Raw genomic sequence first — 23,766 nt, 5'->3', positions numbered from 1 at the left:
ATACTAATATTTGATATAACTATTATCATATCTGAGAAGAATCAAGTTAAACTAGTTAAAAATTAAAAAGCAAATACTTTATGCATATGTTAGTTGTAACAATGGCTTTGGGAGTTTCTCAAAAAAAAATGGATTTTTTCTTTTTAACCCTCAATTTTCAATCTTTGGCAAGTTAAGTTTAAAGTTTTAATATTTGTTTTCTTTTTAACCCTAAAGTTTTAATATTTGTTTTCTTTTTAACCCTAAAGTTTTAATCTTTGACAATTTGAGTTTAAAGTTTTAATTTTGACAATATTTGTTTCCTTTTTAACCCTAAAGTTTTAATCTTTGACAATTTGAGTTTAAAGTTTTAATCTTTGGTAATTTAACCCCTTTAATTAATTTGATTTTTCACTTCTAATTCAAAAGTTTCCATCTTATACAATTTAACCCCTTTGATTAATTTGATTTTTCACTTCTAATTCAAAAGTTTCATCTTTTGCGATTTAACCAGTTTCATTTTTTTACTTATGTGTTGTAACCTTCACTTTGGGGGTTTTACATAAAATTTTTTTTTTTTTTACTTTTCACACAAAAGTATTTCATAAATTACTTTTAACCCAAAACTATTTGTTTTTTACTTTTAACACAAAAGTATTTCATAAATTACTTTTAACCCAAAACTATTTATTTTTTACTTTTAACACAAAACATTTTATCTTTTGCGATCTATCCTCACAACTTTTTTTGCTTTCAACTTTGGTCCTTTATAGTTTTCATTTTCTGCAAAATTTTCTCTTTATGCTTCGTTCTAAATTTTGTGACTTAACACATCGCAAACGTGCGTCTTTGGTTTAACGTTTTTACATTTCGTTCTAAATTTTGCGAGATAACACGATGCAACGTACGTGTGTGGGTGAACATTTTTACATTGTCTATTTTTTCCCGCTTGACAGGTTCAACATAACCTGCGCGTCCTAAATCGACTTAGTTATAACTAAAGAATTCCCGCCGCATTGCGGCGGGTCGTAATTCTAGTTTAAGTATAATTTACAACCAAAGATGCATACACATGTTACAAATTAATAGTATCTAAATAAATGGGTACGTTTAGTCAATTACCTCTTGTTTTTCATAACTCAATTGTTTTTTTTTTTTTTTGAGCAAACTGCCAAAATGGTCCCTGAGATTTGGTCAATTTTGCTATTTTAGGCCAAAACTCAAACCTTTTGATTCTGGGTCCCTATGGTTTCAATTTTATTGCCATTTTCATCCAAAATCTGTTTAGATTTTTTAGTTAAATCCATTTTTTTGTGTCTTTTTCCTCCCTTCTATTAAAGAGCATAATTGTATTTTGCAATAGTGACAACCGGTGTCGAAAACGTTCTCTCTTCCAGATCCGTGGAAAGAAGCTGGCGTCATCTGAGTGCTGTGTCTTTTCTGATGAGACGATGGAAGCGGAGGTTTCTTGGACGAGAACGACTGTGCCGGAGCTACTATACCGAATGAGGACACTTGTCTGCCATTCGATACGCTTCCTTCAACACTTCCTCCAACAAACAAAGACGCAAACGAAGACATTGGCGATTGAAATGATGTTGTATCCGTAACAGATATATTCAATAAACTGACCTTAACCGCCGCAGCAGTTGATTCTACCGATGGTTTCTGTTCAGATCTCGAAGAAACGGAAAGTATTCGCGGGTTATCCGACAGTTTCTCTTCGGATCTGGAAGAAACACTGAACTCGTGATTGTTCAACTGGAAGATGCGATTGAGGTGTTCGACAGTCTGGATTCCTACAAAGTCAACAGCCATTGTTGTAGCCGGAAGAGATTAGGGTTTGCAGATTAGAAGATGAGAGTGAAGAAGATTGGGGATGGAGACTGGGTTATAAAGATGGCGAAGTCAAAAGGTGTAGAGATGATCGGATGGTGGAGATGAGTTTGACTTTTTGATTAAGTTATAATTTTACTTAAAAGACCATTTTGCCCTTCATTTAAAGGGAGGAAAAGGACAAAAAAGCCAGATGTTAACTGAAAAATCTGACAAGATTTTGCTTTTGGATGAAAATGACAATAAAACTGAAACCATAGGGACCCAGATTCAAAAGGTTTGAGTTTTGGACTAAAGTAGCAAAAGTAAACAAACCTCAGGAACCATTTTGACAGTTTACTCTTCTTTTTTTTTATATCATATCAACTCTATTGATGCTTGTTAACAAGACAAACACATAGTTATTGAGTAATAACTAATAAATCATTAACTGAACTATTAACTATATGTGTATGTGTCCTAAGGGAACGATTTGTTGGTTAGTGGTGTACTTTATACCTATAATGTTAGGAGTTTAAATTATGTTGGATGCATGTTATATATAGAGAGGGGGGATGTTTATTGTATAAAATGTCTTAACGTACCAAGCGTACGAGATTCGGTACCAACATGCGAAAATCGGTTTATAACATGCGATTTTGGTATTCTTTAACATCATGCGAATTTGTTTTTTTAATAACATGTGAAATATGTTTTTTTATAAACACACGCTTTTCATTTTTTTAAACATGCGATCTTCTGTTTTACAACATGCGACTTTTTGTTATAACGTGCGAATTTGACATTGCGTACACTTCGTACGTTAAGGTATATTGTACTATACACTTTTTCTATATATGTGTGTGTGTGTATATATATATATGGTGAGGATTGATGCGTTTTAGAGTGTATATGTTTTAGGTATATATTTTAAGCCCTTTTTACACTTTTTAGCCAAGTTTTAAATTTATAAAACACGATATTTACTAACACTAAACACACATATGGGAAAGTGCACCCATCGTGGACGTAGTATAGTGTTGGTAAGATATCGAGGTCGTCCAAGGACACAAGAGCTTTTAGTACCGGTTTATCCTCAACGTCTAATCAATCAAAATGTTAGAAAAAGGTTTTTAAATTAAGAAAATAAAACTAACTAAAATGCTGAAAAATAAAAACAGATAGACAAGATGAATCACTTGGATCTGACTCGTGTGTAGTGTAACCTTTGATTATTTTTGCACTTTTGCACTTGTTTAAGAGATTATCTTAGTTATTGTAGTAGGCCCCTCTTTTGAAGGCGACGTTACCCTCAACCCAGTAGTTTGAGTCAGCAAGGATACAATCCTAAAGGGTCGGATTATTGAAAGATAATTAATTAAGTTATTAATGCATAATGTGGTAGGCCCCTCTTTTGAAGGCGACGTTACCCTCGGCTAAGTAGTCTGAGTCAGCAGGGATACAGTCCTAAGTAGTCGCGTTAAAGTTTTAATAGTAGTTAACTTATGAGGGGATCAAAGAGTTTGGACCCCCGCCATCCAATACCTTTGGGTATTGAAGGAGGTCCTACTAAATTTGACCCAGGTCCTTTGCAGGATCTATACACTGAACAATGGCAAGACTCTTACCAAACCGTTCCCTTAACCCCCGACCAGGTAGCCAACATACCTCCATATAGACCGTGGAGATATGAATGGTGAATATCTTTTATTTTATATAGACGGTAAAATAATGGCAAGACACCACGGACAAACGATAAGGAAGAATCACCTTCAACATAAGAAACTAGTAATTAAAGTCATTAATACAAAATCAATTAAAAAGTGCAAAAGATTAAAAATAAAAAGTATTACACTAAACACTTGTCTTCACCAAGTGATGTAAGAGACTTAGGCAAACATGGTCTTTGATTGTCAAGAACTCTTACAATCAATCTTGGATCCCGAGACGACTCACACACTCTATGATGGACAATGGATGATGGTGGTGGATGATGGTGTTGTGATGGTGGTGGGTTGTGGGTGAAGTGTGAGAGAGGTGGTGTGCCAAGGGATGAGTTACAAGAGCTCCAAACACTCCTATTTATAGGCTGAACAGAAGCTCGGGCACGGCCCCGTGTCCATCCGCGTCTCTCTCTTCATTAATTGCAATTCGCAATTTCATTAAATGCGTCTGTAGGAAGTTGACCACGCCCCCGTGTCCGCTGGGCACGGCCCCGTGGTGGGTAATAGAAGCTTCTATGAGTTTGTCTTATCTGCTGACACTTGGGCACGGCCCCGTGCTCACTAAGCACGGGGCGTGTTCAGTCTTCTGTCTTCTTTGTTTTGCTTGGGAAGATGCTGTCGGGAGGTCGGGCATGCCAGTTTTGTTCCTTTTCTTGTATTTATGTTAGATTTAGCTGTCTTTTTGCTTCTTTTGTTCATTTGAGCTCATTTAATCCTGAAAATATAAAAGGAAGACAAAAGCACACTTTTTCCAACATTAGTACTAAAAAAGAGTTAGTTTTATGGCACAATTGATGTAATTTATAGGTTGCATTTTGTGCACATCAGGATCATGAGAAAACTACATCTAAATGAGAAAACTAGAAAACTAACTAAAAAAGCCTAAAAAAAGCTAAAAACCATACCAATTTTTTTTTACAATTTTTTATAAAAAATCGCTATTTTTTATATATAAAAAAATTTCAATTTTTTTTTGTTGTACTGCACATGTGTATTATATGTGTACTACACATGTGCACTATATCCATAATAGTGCACATGTGCACTATATCTATAATAGTGCACATGTGCAGTACAACAAAAAATTTATTTATTTATTTTTGAAATTTTTTTTCCATGCATAAAATATAACGATTTTTTATAAAAAATGTAAAAAAAATTGGTATGTTTTTTTAGGCTTTTTTAGTTAGTTTTTTGGTTTTCTCATTCAAACAAGTTTCTCATGATCCATCCCCTATATATATATATATATATATATATATATATATATATATATATATATATATATATATATATATATATATATATGGGAAAGGTTCATTTGAGAAGAAATTTAATGTGAGAAGAAAAAGAAGAAATTGCATAATGGTAAAATATTAAATAGTTTATAATTCTTTCAATTAATTATGTTATTTCTCATTAATAAAGCAAAAAAACATTTTATCCTACACATTTCAAAATTTATGCAACATATATCTTACACTTACCGAAATTTACCCTATACGTGTAACACTCCAATTTAAAATGCCCAGAATTTATACCGATTAGATAAGAAGGATCATAATCATTTAAAACACAAGCACAAATTTTGATTCTAGTTTAGAACATAAGTGTTTGAAAACCACCACAACACAAAAAGGATACATAAGTATTCCTTTCATTACAAAATTATCACTAGCGAATATCTAAGACAAAAGTGAAGAACAACTTCTTGATTGTGTTCGGTTCAGAAGCCTTGCGTTGATCACCATCCATTTGAGTGACTTACTTTAAAGCTGGAAATTTAACAAAATATCAAGGTTAGAATCCCTCAAATTTCACATAATTAAGTGTACGTTTAAATCGGATTCAAAATATGAAATTATACAAAACTTGACATTCTTAGCTGGACTCCACCGTAAATTACGGTGGTCACCGTAATTTACGGTGAGAGCTGGACGTTTATTGTTCTACCGTAATTCAGTAGAGAACCACCGTAAAGGTTTACTCTCCACCGTAAATTACGGTGGTACCGTAATTTACGGTAGTCTCTGCATATCCTTCATGTTTGCTGTTTTGACCCGTTTATACCAATTTCTGCACTTTAAGGACATCAAAGCACAGCACGGGGTATTCCTTTACAGCAATTATGATCCGTTTAGGATCCCTTACTTCAACCCACACGCTCCCATTACCGGTTTGCGTGACAAATAATATTCTTTCCATTACCCGACACACGGTTTTATGGACTACGGATGAGGTACTTCCATTACCCGGTTTGTACCCACCACTATTAGCTCATTTTGGTTTGCCATTATGAGGTCCCTCATTTCAAGCAACCAAACCATCACGACTCTCTATTGTTCATAACTAGTAAACCATTAAAATGAAAACTAAATCATCAACATTATAGTAGCGTTAACCACGTACCTTAGAGCTTTCCCTTTTGGCGAGCGTCCGCACCGGCTTGACTTCCCGACGCCTCACTCGTGTTGCCTAAAACATACAAGCCAATTATCATTAGAACCATTCGGCTCATGATTAAGCTTGTTACTTTACCAACACCATATTTGTGTCGATCAATGTCTTTTAGGCATTTTATCAAGCATCTTGTGTGCATAATTTCTTACAATTTGTAACTAAGTTTAACATTCATGATTTAGCCATGGCAAACATCAATTTAAGCAATTTCGCTAAATTTTTACATCAATAATTTCTGAATCTTGTTCATAAAGCTTGAATTACTCTAGGATACATCAAAATCCTAATGTCTCATACTTTTCTACTAAAACCCACATATCACCTCTAATGGTGATCATGAATTTTACAAGAATTAAACCAAATTTCAACAAGAAATCTACTAGGGTTCATCCCTATACATTATTTCAATAAAACAAACATCATGCATGCTCAAATTTGAACCTCATGATTTTATCTAAAATCTAAGGTAGAATCAAATCATGAAATTTTGCATACCTTACGATCCCTTAGTCAAGGTGATCACAATTCTATATTCAGATTTCAATTTGGACTCGATTTGAACCTTCAATTGATGGATTTTGTGAACATTAGGGTTTGAGGGGAAATCCCCTTTGTTCCTGCGTTCTGATCGATCAAACACACACTTAGGTGTGTGTTTGGTGTGTTATTTTTACTAATAATAATTTAAGTTCCAGAATTGACAATTTTGGTCCCTCAATTTTACATGGCTATAGAACAAGGGTTTTTAATTATACTTTGTCATATTATGTTAAGATTTCTACTAACTAGGTTATCTTTCCTAGTCTTTTATCTTAACTTACTACTAGTATTTAGTTTAAAATGTAACATTAATATTTTCGGGGTGTTACAAGTCCACCCCCCTTAAAGAGGGTTTCGTCCCCGAAACCTGTTTATGTGTATGACAGAAGTTTCTTATACGTACCGAAAAGTGTAGGGTATAGTCGTTTCATTTCCTCTTCAGACTCCCAAGTGGTGTCTGATCCTTTTCGGTGTTCCCATTTGACTTTTACTTGATAGACCATCTTGTTCCTTAAGCTTTTCACCTTACGGTCTAGAATCGCAATTGGTCTCAGCGCGTAGTTGAGACTATTATCTACCCCGATGTCGTCATAGTGAATATACGCGGTTTCGTCAGCTAGACATTTCCGGAGATGTGATACATGGAACGTGCTATGTATCCCACTCAACTCTGCGGGCAATTCGAGACGGTAAGCCACCCTACCGACTCGCTCGATGATTCTGAAGGGCCCGATAAACCTTGGGCTTAACTTTCCCCTTTTTCTAAACCGGATTATTCCTTTCCACGGCGATACCTTCAACATCACCTTATCACCAACTTGGAACTCAATCGGTTTTCTCCGTTTGTCCGCATACGCCTTCTGTCGATTTTGAGCCGCCCTTAGGTGAGCTCGGACTATGTCGATCTTTTGATTCGTGAGTCCGACGATATCCTTATGTTCAAGTTCACGCGGGCCAACCTCACCCCAACATACCGGAGTTCGACACTTCCTTCCGTATAGCATTTCATACGGAGCCATACCGATGCTTGCGTGGTAACTGTTATTATATGAGAATTCAACCAACGGTAGGTGAATATCCCAACTACCCCCGAAGTCAATTATGCACGCCCGTAACATATCCCCCAATGTTTGTATTGTTCTTTCACTTTGACCATCCGTTTGAGGATGGTATGCGGTGCTAATAAACAATTTAGTTCCCATTTGTTTTTGGAAATCGCACCAAAAATTTGAAGTGAACCGGGTATCCCTATCGGACACGATGGATACCGGCACTCCGTGGCGTGCTATTATCTCATTAGTTTACACTTCTGACATCTTCTCTGACGTATAAGTTTCTCGGATAGGGATGAAATGGGCACTTTTGGTTACTCTATCCACAACTACCCAAATAGCATCGAAACCACGGCTAGTTCTGGGCAGCTTGGTTAGCAGGTCCATTGTAATTTGTTCCCACTTCCAAACCGGAATATCTAATGGTTGCAACTTTCCGTAGGGTTTTTGATGCTCCGCTTTGACTTGTAAACAAGTCAAACACTTCTCCACGTATTTAGCCACATCCCTTTTCATCCCCGGCCACCAATAGTTTTGCTTCAAATCCCTATACATCTTAGTTGCCCCGGGATGGATCGAATAGCGAGACTTATGAGCCTCGTCAAGCAGAAGACTCTTAACACCACATGTGTTTGGGACCCAAATCCGATCATTCCGGCATTTCATCCCATTACTTCCTTCCGTAAGGTCTTTTACCATCCCTTTTATACGTTCTTTCTTCCAATTTTCTTCCTTTAACGCTTCGGTTTGGGCTTCTCGGATACGCTCGAGCAAACCTGAAGTTACTACCAACTACATAGACCGTACTCGTATTAGAGCGCATTCGTCCTTTCGGCTAAGGGCATCCGCCACCACATTAGCCTTTCCGGGGTGGTAATGGATCTCGCAGTCGTAGTCTTTCACCACTTCTAACCAGCGTCTCTGCCTCATGTTTAGCTCCTTTTGATCAAAGAAATACTTCAAACTCTTATGGTCAGTGAAAATAGTACTTTTCACACCATACAAGTAATGCCTCCAGATTTTCAAGGCAAAGACCACGGCTGCCAACTCAAGATCATGAGTTGGGTACTTTGTTTCATGCGGTTTAAGTTGCCTAGAGGCATAGGCGATTACCCTTCCCCTTTGCATTAGTACGCACCCAAGGCCTAGGTGCGATGCATCCGAGAACACTACCATATCCTCCGTACCATCCGGTAAAGTCAACACCGGTGCACAGGTTAATTTTTCTTTTAATGTCTGAAATGCCTTTTCTTGATTGCTTCCCCAGACGAACTTCTCATTCTTGCGGGTCAATTTGGTCAATGGCGTTGCGATTTTGGAGAAATCCTGAATGAATCTCCGATAGTAACCTGCCAACCCCAAGAAACTTCTAATTTCGGATGGATTCTTTGGAGGGCTCCATTTTGACACCGCTTCAACCTTCGACGGATCCACCAATATTCCCTCGGCACTTATGACGTGCCCTAGGAATTGCACCTCTCGTAACCAGAAGGCGCATTTTGAGAATTTAGCATATAATCTTTCCCGCCTTAATACCTCCAATACTTCTCGTAAATGGTTAGCGTGCTCCGCCTCGTTTCTTGAATAAACGAGGATGTCGTCTATAAAAACAATCACCGATCTATCGAGCATCGGTTTGCAAACCCGGTTCATGAGGTCCATGAAAGCCGCGGGCGCATTCGTTAATCCGAAAGACATCACGAGAAATTCGAAATGTCCGTATCGTGTCCGGAATGCCGTTTTTGGTACATCATTTTCCTTTACCCTCAATTGGTGGTAACCCGATCTCAAATCGATTTTTGAAAACCAGCTAGCGCCTTGTAATTGATCGAATAAGTCGTCGATTCTCGGAAGTGGGTATCGACTCTTTACCGTGAGTTTGTTTAACTCCCGGTAATCAATACACATCCGCATGCTTCCGTCCTTCTTCTTTACAAATAGCACGGGGGCTCCCCAAGGAGACACGCTAGGCTGGATGAATCCCTTCTCTAGTAAATCTTGCAACTGAGACATTAACTCTTGCAGTTCTGAAGGTGCCAATCTATACGGTGCCTTAGCAACCGGTTTGGCACCCGGGGCTAGTTCAATCCCGAACTCTATTTCGCGCTCTGGTGGCATTCCCGGAAGATCTTCGGGAAAGACATCTTTAAATTCACGCACCACAGGTACGTCTTCGATTCTTGGCGTTTCTTTTTCGACGTCACGTATATAAGTTAAATATGCCTTACACCCGTGTAGTATAAACTTGCGGGCTTCTATCATCGAGTATATCATAGGATTACAAGCCTTCTCCCCATAGATGATGACACGCCTCCGCTCGGAGACGTTAGGTGTATCTCCTTACGTAAGCATATCACCTTAGCATGGTAGCGGGATAGCCAATCCATTTCGACGACCACTTGAAATTCAACCATGGACATGGGTATTAAATCAATGGAGTATTCCTCACCATCGATATTCAATTTGCATTCCCGACATACATCACAAACAAGAAAACTTTTGTTATTACCTACTTCTACTTCCATTGGCATGGGTAATTTCGTCAATGTAAACATGGGGTTTTGAATAAATCTATGTGAAACAAAAGACTTATTCGCACCTGTATCAAATAAAACACGTGCAAGGATCGAATTTATAGTAAATATACCTGTAACCACGTCAGGTTCCATTTTTGCTTCAGCAGCAGTGATTTGGAACGACCTTGCCTTAGCTTTTGGGGTCTCATCCCTAGAGTCGGCACTCTCTTTCTTTCCCACCAATTCCGGACATTCTGACTTCTTATGACCCGGTTGGTAACATTTATAGCACACCGTTACTTTGTCTGGGCAATTTGCAACCCCATGCCCTATCTTGCCACATGCCACGCAAGGTTTGTTCTTGAAGTAGCATTCACCTTTATGAGTGCGTCCACATATTTTGCAACTCGGAGATCCTCCTTTTGCACTTCCTTTCTTCGAAGATTCAGCTACCTTCGGCTTCTTTGTGGGACTCGGGTTTTCGTCCAAGGCCCTCCTCTCACCTCTTTCAACTTGCCTTTTTAGTTCAATCTCGCGTTCCCGCGCCGCATTGATTATATCGGTGAGGCTTTCATAATGTGAGGGAGTCATGAACTCCCTATATTCAGCCCTAAGCATGGTGTGATAATAATAAATTTTCTGTTCTTCAGTTTTGACCAAGTCATCACAAAACTTGAGCTTATCCATGAACATCCCCGTAATTTTATCAACGGTTTCACCCTTTTGCCTCAATTGCATGAATTCCTCCTTTATCTTATTTATCACTGCCTTGGGGCTATGATGTTTGAGGAATGGTACTTTGAAAGCTTCCCAAGTCATCGCCCTTATTGTTTCAACACCCCTTTCGTTTCTGAGGTTGTCCCACCAATCCTTGGCTTGGCCTCTAAGTTGGCCAGTTCCATATGCCACGAAATCACTTTCATCACAATGCGTTCGTTCAAAAACACCCTCAATATCGCTTATCCACCTTTGACAAGCAATTGGATCTACCTCTCCATTGAAAATCGGGGGCTTGCACGCCATAAACTTGTTGTAAGAACAACCTTTCTTTTCCTTAGTCTTGCCTCTATCACTGGTAAGGTCTTCTCTTAGTTCACCAATTCTTTCCTCCATAGTCGAAAGTAAGGTGTTTTGCATTCTTTCCACAAATCTTGGTAGACTAACTTCGATGGCCCTACCAACTTCCTCGGCAATCTTCTCTTTCAACTCGTCGGTAGTGAGGGATAGAACATTGTTACTAGCACCTCCCGACATCTTCTTACTGAAATGTTAAAATGATCCGATAAGTAATCTTGTTCAATCGCTCTCATGCTCTTACATGAGATTTCGTACTTATTATCCGGCCAAGTATATAACTTTGCCTTATCATCTATACTAAGTGTACTTCCCGGGTTCGAGTATATCGCTATACTCCTCCCATACACAATAAATCGTTACCCTTTTTAATCCTTTTTTTTTAAATTTAATTTGCTTTAAGTAAATTCTTACCGGATGTTGATCAAGCCTTGAACCGAACACAATTCTCTTTAACCTTAGCTCTGAATACCAACTTGTAACACTCCAATTTAAAATGCCCAGAATTTATACCGATTAGATAAGAAGGATCATAATCATTTAAAACACAAGCACAAATTTTGATTCTAGTTTAGAACATAAGTGTTTAAAAACCACCACAACACAAAAAGGATACATAAGTATTCCTTTCATTACAAAATTATCACTAGCGAATATCTAAGACAAAAGTGAAGAACAACTTCTTGATTGTGTTCGGTTCAGAAGCCTTGCGTTGATCACCATCCATTTGAGTGACTTACTTTAAAGCTGGAAATTTAACAAAATATCAAGGTTAGAATCCCTCAAATTTCACATAATTAAGTGTACGTTTAAATCGGATTCAAAATATGAAATTATACAAAACTTGACATTCTTAGCTGGACTCCACCGTAAATTACGGTGGTCACCGTAATTTACGGTGAGAGCTGGACGTTTATGGTTCTACCGTAATTCAGTAGAGAACCACCGTAAAGGTTTACTCTCCACCGTAAATTACGGTGGTACCGTAATTTACGGTAGTCTCTGCATATCCTTCCTGTTTGCTGTTTTGACCCGTTTATACCAATTTCTGCACTTTAAGGACATCAAAGCACAGCACGGGGTATTCCTTTACAGCAATTATGATCCGTTTAGGATCCCTTACTTCAACCCACACGCTCCCATTACCGGTTTGCGTGACAAATAATATTCTTTCCATTACCCGACACACGGTTTTATGGACTACGGATGAGGTACTTCCATTACCCGGTTTGTACCCACCACTATTAGCTCATTTTGGTTTGCCATTATGAGGTCCCTCATTTCAAGCAACCAAACCATCACGACTCTCTATTGTTCATAACTAGTAAACCATTAAAATGAAAACTAAATTATCAACATTATAGTAGCGTTAACCACGTACCTTAGAGCTTTCCCTTTTGGCGAGCGTCCGCACCGGCTTGACTTCCCGACGCCTCACTTGTGTTGCCTAAAACATACAAGCCAATTATCATTAGAACCATTCGGCTCATGATTAAGCTTGTTACTTTACCAACACCATATTTGTGTCGATCAATGTCTTTTAGGCATTTTATCAAGCATCTTGTGTGCATAATTTCTTACAATTTGTAACTAAGTTTAACATTCATGATTTAGCCATGGCAAACATCAATTTAAGCAATTTCGCTAAATTTTTACATCAATAATTTCTGAATCTTGTTCATAAAGCTTGAATTACTCTAGGATCCATCAAAATCCTAATGTCTCATACTTTTCTACTAAAACCCACATATCACCTCTAATGGTGATCATGAATTTTACAAGAATTAAACCAAATTTCAACAAGAAATCTACTAGGGTTCATCCCTATACATTATTTCAATTAAAACAAACATCATGCATGCTCAAATTTGAACCTCATGATTTTATCTAAAATCTAAGGTAGAACCAAATCATGAAATTTTGCATACCTTACGATCCCTTAGTCAAGGTGATCACAATTCTATATTCAGATTTCAATTTGGACTCGATTTGAACCTTCAATTGATGGATTTTGTGAACATTAAGGTTTGAGGGGAAATCCCCTTTGTTCCTGCGTTCTGATCGATCAAACACACACTTAGGTGTGTGTTTGGTGTGTTATTTTTACTAATAATAATTTAAGTTCCAGAATTGACAATTTTGGTCCCTCAATTTTACATGGCTATAGAACAAGGGTTTTTAATTATACTTTGTCATATTATGTTAAGATTTCTACTAACTAGGTTATCTTTCCTAGTCTTTTATCTTAACTTACTACTAGTATTTAGTTTAAAATGTAACATTAATATTTTCGGGGTGTCACAATACGTATCTAAATTTATCATACACATTTAAGAATTTATCTTACACATACTAAAATTTATTCTACACATGTCAAAATTTGTCCTTCACCCTAAATTATTTTATCTTGAAAGAGTATATTTAAAAGTAAGTTACAAGTTTAATTAGTTAGCTAATTGATTACAATTAGAAATTTACATATAAGCCTTTATTAATAACATTAATTATACATATTAAATGAAGTAAAATAGAGCATTTCTATTGGTTTAAAACTTAGTTTTTTTATTCTTACAAAATTTTTCTTCTCATTTGAACCCCGCACTATATATATATATAGGGAGAAGATCATGCGAGAACCACCTCTTATTGTGAGAACCGCGAGAAACAATGTGAACACACCAAAAATGCCTAAAAATAGCTAAAAATCACACAAATTTTTTTTTTAATATTTTTTATATAAAAATCGCTACTTTTCGAAGCCAAAAAAAAAAATTTTTTTAGAAAAAAAAAATTTTTTTTAGAAAAAAAAAATTTTTTTTGGCCACTAAAAGTAGCGATTTGAGCATAAAAAATATTAAAAAAAATTTATATATATTTTTTTATTTTTTTAGATTTTTTTTAATTTTTTTTTAGGTTTTTTGGGGGTTTATTTTTTAGCATTTTAGCTTGGGGGGGGGGGGGGGTTTAGGTTTTTGGGGGGTGGGGGAGGGGGGTTTAGGTTTTTTTTTTTTTTGGGGGGGGGGTTTAGGTCTTTTTTAGGTTTTTTGGGGGTTTTAGTTTTTAGCATTTAGCTTTGGGGGGGGGGGGTTAAGTTTTTTTTTTTTTTGGGGGGGGGGGGGAGGGGGGTGGGGGGGTTTAGGTTTTTTTGGGGGGGGGGGGTGGGGGTTAGGTTTTTTTAGGTTTTTTTAGCTATTTTAGGTTGTGTTCACATTGGTTCTCAAGGTTCTCACAATAAGGGTGGTTCTCGCATGAGCCCCTCCCTATATATATATATATATATATATATATATATATATATATAGAGAGAGAGAGAGAGAGAGAGATGAAGGTTAACGTACAATACGGCTTAACGTACATCATGTACGACAGGTAATTACGCACGTTCATTTTAAAATCACGCACATTATAACTCAAAAATCCAAAATCACGCATGTTGGAACACAATAATCACGCATATTGAAAACATTAATCACGCATGTTATAGAACAAATCACGCACATTGTTGTACGTGAAGTACGTTAAGCCGTAATGTACGATATACTTTATATATATATATATATATATATATATAGGTTCCTGTAAAAAAGGAGTTTTTTGTGAGAAAGATAAGAAAGAATCTACACCATTAGATCTTTGATCTAATGGTTGAGATCGTAATGGTGAAATTGTAAACAATGTTTACTATTAAACATATTAATTTTCTAGATTAAGGGTATACAGGTAAATTTAACATTTTTAAATTAAGAAACTAACATTAATGCACATGCAACTTTCCCCCGTCTTTTTTAAACGTCAATAACTTTTTATACGTAACTTTTTTTTAAAAAAAAAAAGTTACACTATAATAACGAGCGTTTTTTTTATCTTTAATATGAGTAGCATATTGCTATACTTATATAGAGAAAAAATATGTTTCGATCAGATGTTTAGTCCATGATGTTTTGTCTATGTTCATACAGTGGTGTTTTAATTGTATTGTGATTCAAAGTGTGGTGTTTTAAACACATACTGGAATGCAGGTGTAAAACACTATACGATGAACATGCGAAGAACATCTACTGGAATGTAGGTTTTAAAACACCATGGTTTTTTAACATATGGAATCTAGAACATCTAATAGCATGTAGATGCAAAACACCATGCATGCGGGTTTAAAACACCATGTATAATAACCATACTATGAACATTATACTAAGAACACATTCTTGAAATGAAGGTAGTGTCTTTAATAGTGTTATATACTTATTGAATGGTTTTATATACTTATTGAATGGTGTTATATAATTATTGAATGGTGTTATATATGTGCTGAATGATGATTTTGCAGTGTTATTCGTAGTGTTTTATAGAGATCTTTAAAATTGTGTTATATACTTGTTGAATGGTGTTATATACTTATTGAATTATGTTATATAATTATTGAATGATGTTATATACGTGCTGAATGGTGGTTGCAGTGTTATTCGTAGAGTTTTTATAAAGATCTTTTAAAAAAATCATGTTCCTATAAATAAGGTGGCGGTTATGAGAGGTTTTGAATTAATTGAATCAATAATAATATTATTTGTTTACTCTTTTGAATTAATTTAGATTGAGAACACATGTCATCTCCATAATATTTCTCACACTTCTCACACTTTTTAACATTTTTTACAATAACCTTACCCTATATATATATATATATATATATATATATATATATATGTGTGTGTGTGTGTATGTGTGTGTGTGTATAGTGCAAGGATCAAATACAAATTGATTTTAACATACTAAACGTAAGAAGTAAAGAAAATTATTTTTTATTTTTTTTCTATCTACTCAAGCATGTATTTTAGTTGAAAAAAATGTATAGTTACTCTAGTAGAGTAATTATAATCTATTATAATTATTCTAGTAGAGTAACTATAATTTTTTTATTTTAATCTAAGTTTTAAGACTAAAATACATGTTTAACTGTTTTTTCCTCCACCTCTCAAGTTATAATGCATTTATAGAATAACCTCACCATATAGTACACTTGTGTTTCCATCTGTTGGTGATAATATAAAGAAACAATTACCTTTCGTTTTCTCTTCTCAATATATTTTTTGAACTACAAAGTTTTAAACTAATTTGTTTTCAATCTGCGCTCGAACTCTTAGGGGCTGTTTGGCTAAGCTTATTTTAGTGACTTATTTACTTATTTATTTTTTGAAAAGTTAAAAGGTGTTTGGGTTAGCTTATTATGTAAGAGGAATAAGTAAATAAGTCATTCCAATAAGCTTAGCCAAACAGCCCCTTAACCTCAAAGGGTAAACTCCAATTACTTTGCCATTTTGACCCACTCCACCCTTTAAACTATGGGGTATGGGACGGAGGTTGGGGCGTGGGTTGGGTACAAACGCCCAAGTCACCACCTCGGGTGGGCTTGGGTTTCGGTGTGGCTCCTTAGGCGGGGGTTTCAGCCCGGGCTACCCACATGACATGACGGAACCTCATTGACCAAGAGCACTAGCCCTATAAAATTGACTTTTTTTCTACGCCACCCCAGCCACATCCCACCATACTCCTTTGAAATTGGCTTTTGGTCTTGGGTGCCCCATACTCCACGTGTCGCACCATGCCCCAACCCATGCCCCACCATACCCCACGGTCTAAAATAAATCAACTTTAAGTTTTAACTAGTTTTTCATATCGCGCGTTGCGGCGAAACCAAGCAAATGATAATGTAAAACAAACGTGATTTGAAAATAAAATTTGTTGTTTAGAAAGTCAAACCATTAGAACAATTTAGTTTATCATCGTAACGTTTTATGATACCAAATAAATACTTTATTTTGAGTATAACCTCGTTTTAACAAAACTTATAACGGAATGTTAGTGAAAGAAATCAAACACAACTACATACTTAAGTATTTAGAATAAAGTTATAAACGTAACTTACTAAAAAAAATATCAAATTAATCGATAAATTAATATCTGTTAAGAAAAGAAAAAAATAATTATTAAAAAAAGTAAAAGAAATAGATGTTAAAAAAAGAAAAATATGTTATTAAAAGTAAATATAATAATAAACTATTATAATATATTAAATAATAAAATAATAAAAAACTATATATTATTATAAAAATAAAGTTACTATTTATCGTCTCTCGAAATCAATATAAATATAAATATAAATATAAATATAAATATAAATATAAATATAAATATAAATATATGGGGAAGGTTCAAATGAAAACCACTAGTTAACGCGAAAACTCGAAAACTAATTAAAAAAAGCCAAAAAAACATGCAAAAAAATTTTTTTTTTAAAAATTTTTTTTTTCAATCAAATTTTCGCAGGTTTTTTTATTAAAAAAAAAAATTTCAAAAAAAAAAAAAAAAAAAAAAATTTTTTTGTGTAGTGCACATGTGTAATACTGCACATGTGTCTGTGTACTACACATGTGTATTATTACACATGTGCACTACACAAATTTTTTTTTTTTTTTTTTTTTTTGAAAAAAAGTTTTTTTTTATATATAAAAACTAGCGATTTTTATTAAAAAAATTGAAAAAAAAAAAAAAAATTTTTTTTTGTGTGTTTTTTAGGCTTTTTTTAGTTAGTTTTCGAGTTTTCGCGTTAAAAGTGGTTTTCATTTGAACCATCCCCTATAAATATATATATATATATATATATATAATAATAATAATAATAATATTTTTTACACTCAATGAAATATGGAAAGAAACGCACTGGGAATTTTGGAAACTGTGACGATAAGTTTAGGGCATGTTCATGGTAGGTGCAACAATAAATCGGAATTAAACTATCACCCAGTTCTTCACACTGTCTGGTCGGTCAATTTCCAGGCAGATAAGAAAGATGATATTAAGGGACAAAACAGAATTATATAACTAGGATAATTAGTACTCCTAAGTGCTGCCTAACATAATTAGTAATGAAGTAATTAATAAAGTTAATGAGTTGTACGTTAATAAGCTACATATAAAAAGTTAGCATAGTGCCATAGTGACTATATTAAACTTATAAATAAAAACATATTTATGAAAATAGATAAGTTTAAAGTAAATTTTTTTACAATGAAATTATAAAAACAACAATATATCGATATTATCAAACTATTGAAACGAAATTTAAGTTGTATAATTTAAAGAAATTCGACTATACAATTTTTTTAATAAAAAGAGAATTGCATACAAAAAAATGTATCTACTGAAAAAATCGTTTAACCTAATCAAGGCTGAAGAAGTTAGATATCGAGAGATTATGTAGAATGTTTTTATTGATATGGACTCCAAATGTGCAAAATACATAAAATTCTACAATGTTATATAATTAAAAAAAAAAAACTATATACATACTACTACTTTTGCACACAATTCATAATTAATTTCGTTTTTGTAATTATTTTTGACAAGTAAATGTATTTTGAACAAGTATAAATAATAATACATAAAATATATGCTAGTTAATAGACGTTTTATGTATAATAAGAAAGTATGATATTTTTTTATTCTATAATCCTAAGTATTTACATATAATTTCATGTTTAGCCAAATGACCATTGTTTTTAAAACAAGAACAGACCGGTTCAACAAAAAAATAGATTGTCTCTCTACCACCCTACAACAAACCAACCAGATTTTCAAACCAAACCACACAGGAACAGGATCATAGTCACCTAGCTAAATCATACTTAAGCAAATTGGCCCGATTTAGCAAAACCGTGTTCAAACGGAATCAGTTCGAGTTCACTTGGACAGGGTTGGAGAAGGAACTACGTGTTTATAGCTTATAGATGAATTCCAAGTGACAATAAAGTTCATTTTATATACGGGGCCACGGGGGTGCCTTTAGGTTTTGGTATAAATTGTAATTCAAAGAAAAAAAAAAAAGCTAGAAAGGAATACCCACGGGTTACGATCTAAGACTTTCTAGAGGAAATGGTCAAAGGAACAAGTACCAACTGATCTAAATATATTTTTGAATCACAAAAAGTATTGTATCTTATATTAAAACTAAAAGATAAAACTCAACTACACTCAACTTTGATGTCTTGATGCTTTGCCCAAGAAAATGCTTTTTTTTTTTTTTTTTTTTTTTTTTTTTTTTTTTTTTTTAACTTTGAACACGAGTCATATTCTGTAAAACAAAAGAAAAGCTTAGGAAGCTCGTGGATACCATAAAACAAATTCATAACAAATATACCATTAGAAAAGAAGATTATTTCTTACACTTCTTACACTAAAATATGTATTTTGACTTGGGAAGAATCCTATATCTATAGCCAATAAAGAATTACATAACTAATGAATTAGGATTAAATATAAAGGATCCTAATTGTAAGAAGGGTATAAAGGCTTCTAAAAAAACCTACTACACAAAAAAAAAAAAAAAAAAAAAAAAATTAAACATCCACCACCACCCAAAAACCTAAACCCCATAACTAATATGAACTTTAGTAGACGAAAGTGTATACTGAAAATTAATATAAGTTTTAACAAATTATAGTTTTGGATATCTACTCTGGAACATGTTCTAAAGGTGTCTTAACAGAACATCTAATCAACTTATGACTATATTAAAAGATTTACAATTATAACATTTTAACTCCCTCAACTATAATTTTTTTTTAGTTTATAATAATTATTGACGTCAATTACTGAATGAAGTAGGAGGGTTAAATAGCCATAAAATCCAAAACGGGTAGCAATTGAAAAGCACGCTTTAGACACCTCAAAAAGGTTGATTCACCCTTGTTTTCTTGAAATGAAAGTCAAGGATTTCGTAGAGTTACAAACCCATAACATTTAGAGCTGTCCTAAGGACACCCAATAGTTACAACCTTGAGATCCGACTTTGCCTAGTCATATCATGTTGCATTCGTTCATAAGGAAAGTAATTTGAGGGTGCTACAATGAGTTGCTAATCGACAATGTTTTGTTATGGATCCTTGTCATGTTAAATTTGAAGAACATTGTAATTTTTGCTTCAAACTAATGTTGCCACTTGCCGGTCTGGACCCTTCACCGTTGTGAGCTACTACCGTTATATTATATTATATTATATTATACTATACTATACTATACTATACTATACTATACTATACTATACTATACTATACTATACTATACTATACTATACTATACTATACTATACTATACTATACTATACTATACTATACTATACTATACTATACTATACTATACTATACTATACTATACTATACTATACTATACTATACTATACTATACTATACTATACTATACTATACTATACTATACTATACTATACTATACTATACTATACTATACTATACTATACTATACTATACTATACTATACTATACTATACTATACTATACTATACTATACTATACTATACTATACTATACTATACTATACTATACTATACTATACTATACTATACTATACTATACTATACTATACTATACTATACTATACTATACTATACTATACTATACTATACTATACTATACTATACTATACTATACTATACTATACTATACTATACTATACTATACTATACTATACTACTATACTATATTATACTATAACTACTATACTATACTAATTACTATACTATACATACTATTTACTATATATACTATACTAACTATATATACTATACTAAACTAACTTCTTACTTACTAAATACTTACTACTATAATATACTTACTAACATACTAATTAAATATTCTTATATATAAATTATTCTATACATACTATACTATACTTATTCTATTATACTAACTAAACTATACTATACTATACATACTAACTTAAACTTACTATATTCTATACTATACTAATATACTATACTTACTAATATACTATTATCTATATATAACTATACTTACTTTATACTATACTATATTATATTATAGGTGGAGTTTCTCTACAAAGTGTGTTTTTCTACAAAGTATAGAAGTGTTTGGGCCATTGGATGAGTGGTTTTAATGATTGAGATTAGATGAGTGACATTTTTGGTAATAATGAATTTTATTTCAATGATTGATTAATTGATTGAGGCGCATTTTGGTAATTGGGCATGTTTTAAAAAAAGAAACGACCATTCATGTCACTTCATTTTTTCTTGTAGAACTCTCTCCACATTCTCTCTCATCATTTTAAACAAAATCTCGTAAAAATCATGGATCGGAGTTGAAATATTAAAATTTGATTGCATTTAAAATATGAAATTACTAAATTGGAGTTTAATTTGTTTTTATCTAGGGACGAGAATCGGAGTTCAATTTTTTTTATCAAGTATTGTGTTTTATATTAGTGATAGAACACATTGCGAAGAAACTGCGAAAAAAATCTAATAGGACCAGAAACTGATAAAACACACTGTGAAGAAACATGTGAAGAAAAACACACTGCGACGAATTTGTGAAGAAAAACACATTGATAAAACACATTGTGAAGCAAAACACACTGTGAAGAAACAGTCAAATAAAAACATACTGATAAAACACATTGTGAAGAAACCAATAACCTGTAAAACACAACGTCAATAAATACAAAAATGTGTCCTTCATGAAACATAAACTGCTATAACACATAATGAGTAAACCTATAACTGGTAAAACACAACGTCAAGAAATTGTTCAAGAACGATAAACTTGTGTGTTACGTGTGAAGAAACCATAAAACAAATAAAACACAATGTCAAGAATACATGCACAAAAAAAAAAAAACCAACTTAATTAAATACTGGCATGTTGAACAACTAAATCAGGATGCATTTACCATGATCACAATCAATCACTGCATTAGACATCAACATTTTTTATCCGCAATATGCACAAGAAAAAATCATCTGAAGGATAAGAGAATGATGCACGTTTGATTTTGCGTAACTGATACAATTCCATAAATAAGATATAGGTTTTCCTTAAAAGTCTCATTTTGTTGTTTTAGATTTATCTTTTTTCAAAAATAACTTATTTAGTGAATTACCATTGTACCCTTTTATTAAAATTCTCTAGATGACACATGTCATAACCATATCACTTCCTACACTTTCTAGAAAAAATTAACTTTGTAACCAACTTTCACCCTTATATTATATATATATATATATATATATATATATATATATATTGTTGACGAAAGAGTATGAATACTGACTTTATTTTTATAATAATATATAGTTTTTTTTAATTTTTTTATTTAATATTATGTATATATTATTTTTATAGTAATATATAGTTTTTTATTATTTTTATATGATTTAGTACTATATTTACTTTTAATAACATATATTTAATTTTTTCTCTCTTTTTTAATCCATATATTTCTTTTACCATTTTTTTAATAATTCTTTTTTTTTTATTTTTTAGAACATATATTAATTTATCAGTTAATTTAATACTTTTTTAATAATTTATGTTTATAACTTTTTTTCTAAAAACTTAAGTACGTAGTTGTCCTTAATTTTTTCACTCGACATTCCGTTATAAGTTTTGTTAAAAACGAAGTTGTACAACAAATAAAGTATTTATTTGGTATCATAAAACGGTACCATGATAAACTAAACCGTTCTAATGGTTTGGCTTTCTAAACAACATGCTTTATTTTCAAATCACATTTGTTTTATATTATCGTTTGTTAGGTTTCGTTGCAACGCGTGATGTAAAAAAAACAACTATATATTATGCAGCATTAGTTTTTTTTTCTTTTTAATTTTTACAACATAATATTAGTCATCACAAAAATGGATGTATTGAAAGAGGGTTTATGAACCTATTCCATGCATTTTATACTATATTATAATATAATTATAATTATAATAAGTGAGATAAAGACATTTTAATATACTAAAAAAAGTTTAAAAAAAAATTCTAGTTTAATATGTAAGATACAATCCTAAAATTAGAATAACCTAGTCTTTCAGATACTAATTACACTTCAATCTCTTCATATTAATTACACTTAAATTCTCTTATCTTTAACCAAATTATGAATAATTAATTAGTAATTACACTTTATCTCTCTTATAAAAAAAACCATCTCATGTTTTTTAAATGACCATACTTTTATGGATGTTAATATTTTTTTTAGTTACACTATAAAAATGAGCATTTTATTTTCTTTAATTTGAGTATATATTGCTATAATTGTTTTTAATTAAAAAATGATATATTACGTGATTAACAATGTTCAGGGGGTGAGCAATAATCGTTAATCAAAACCGAACCAAAAACAGAAGAAACCGGACCGAAATCAACAAAAAAAACTGAATAAATTGAAAACGATTAACCGAAAATCGAATTAATAAAAAACCAGCTATCGTTTTTTGTGGAGTTAATTACAAAGTTAGTCCCTGTGGTTTGCACAAAGTAACATACTTAGGTACTAATAGTTTAAAATCACATTTTAGGGTATTAACTTTTCATTTTATAACGTTTGGAGGTATTAACGTTATTTGTAGGTTTAAAATCACATTCTATTAGTACCTAAGTATGTTATTTTGTGCAAACCACATGGACTAACTATGTTAATACCCAAGAAGTTAATACCTCCAAACGTTACAAAATGAAAAGTTAGTACCCTAGAAGGTGATTTTAAACTATTAGTACCTAAGTATGTTAT

General features: G+C 33.0%; 1 protein-coding gene and 1 long non-coding RNA gene across 2 annotated transcripts; both read right to left on the bottom strand.

Moving 5' to 3' along the window:
* Window positions 1-5,145: 5,145 nt before the first annotated feature.
* LOC110882949 lies at window positions 5,146-6,572 on the bottom strand. Its single transcript, XR_002560307.2, has 3 exons — window positions 6,474-6,572; window positions 5,928-5,993; window positions 5,146-5,293 (listed from the first exon to the last, which is right to left on the bottom strand). It is a non-coding gene; the product is annotated as an uncharacterized LOC110882949 (long non-coding RNA).
* A 3,268-nt stretch (window positions 6,573-9,840) lies between these two features.
* LOC110882904 lies at window positions 9,841-11,340 on the bottom strand. Its single transcript, XM_022130796.1, has one exon. The coding sequence runs from the start codon at window positions 11,338-11,340 to the stop codon at window positions 9,841-9,843; it is 1,500 nt and encodes a 499-aa protein (XP_021986488.1).
* Window positions 11,341-23,766: the final 12,426 nt, after the last annotated feature.

This window comes from Helianthus annuus, chromosome 10 (assembly GCF_002127325.2).
Source record: "Helianthus annuus cultivar XRQ/B chromosome 10, HanXRQr2.0-SUNRISE, whole genome shotgun sequence".
Lineage (NCBI taxonomy): Eukaryota > Viridiplantae > Streptophyta > Magnoliopsida > Asterales > Asteraceae > Helianthus > Helianthus annuus.
The sequence above is the reverse complement of the archived record's forward strand: the minus strand, read 5'-3'. Positions and strand labels throughout refer to the sequence as shown.

Bases quoted from the DNA above. Each gene is read 5' to 3' on its own strand.
- LOC110882904 (XM_022130796.1), bottom strand. From the start codon at position 11,340: ATGTCGGGAGGTGCTAGTAACAATGTTCTATCCCTCACTACCGACGAG.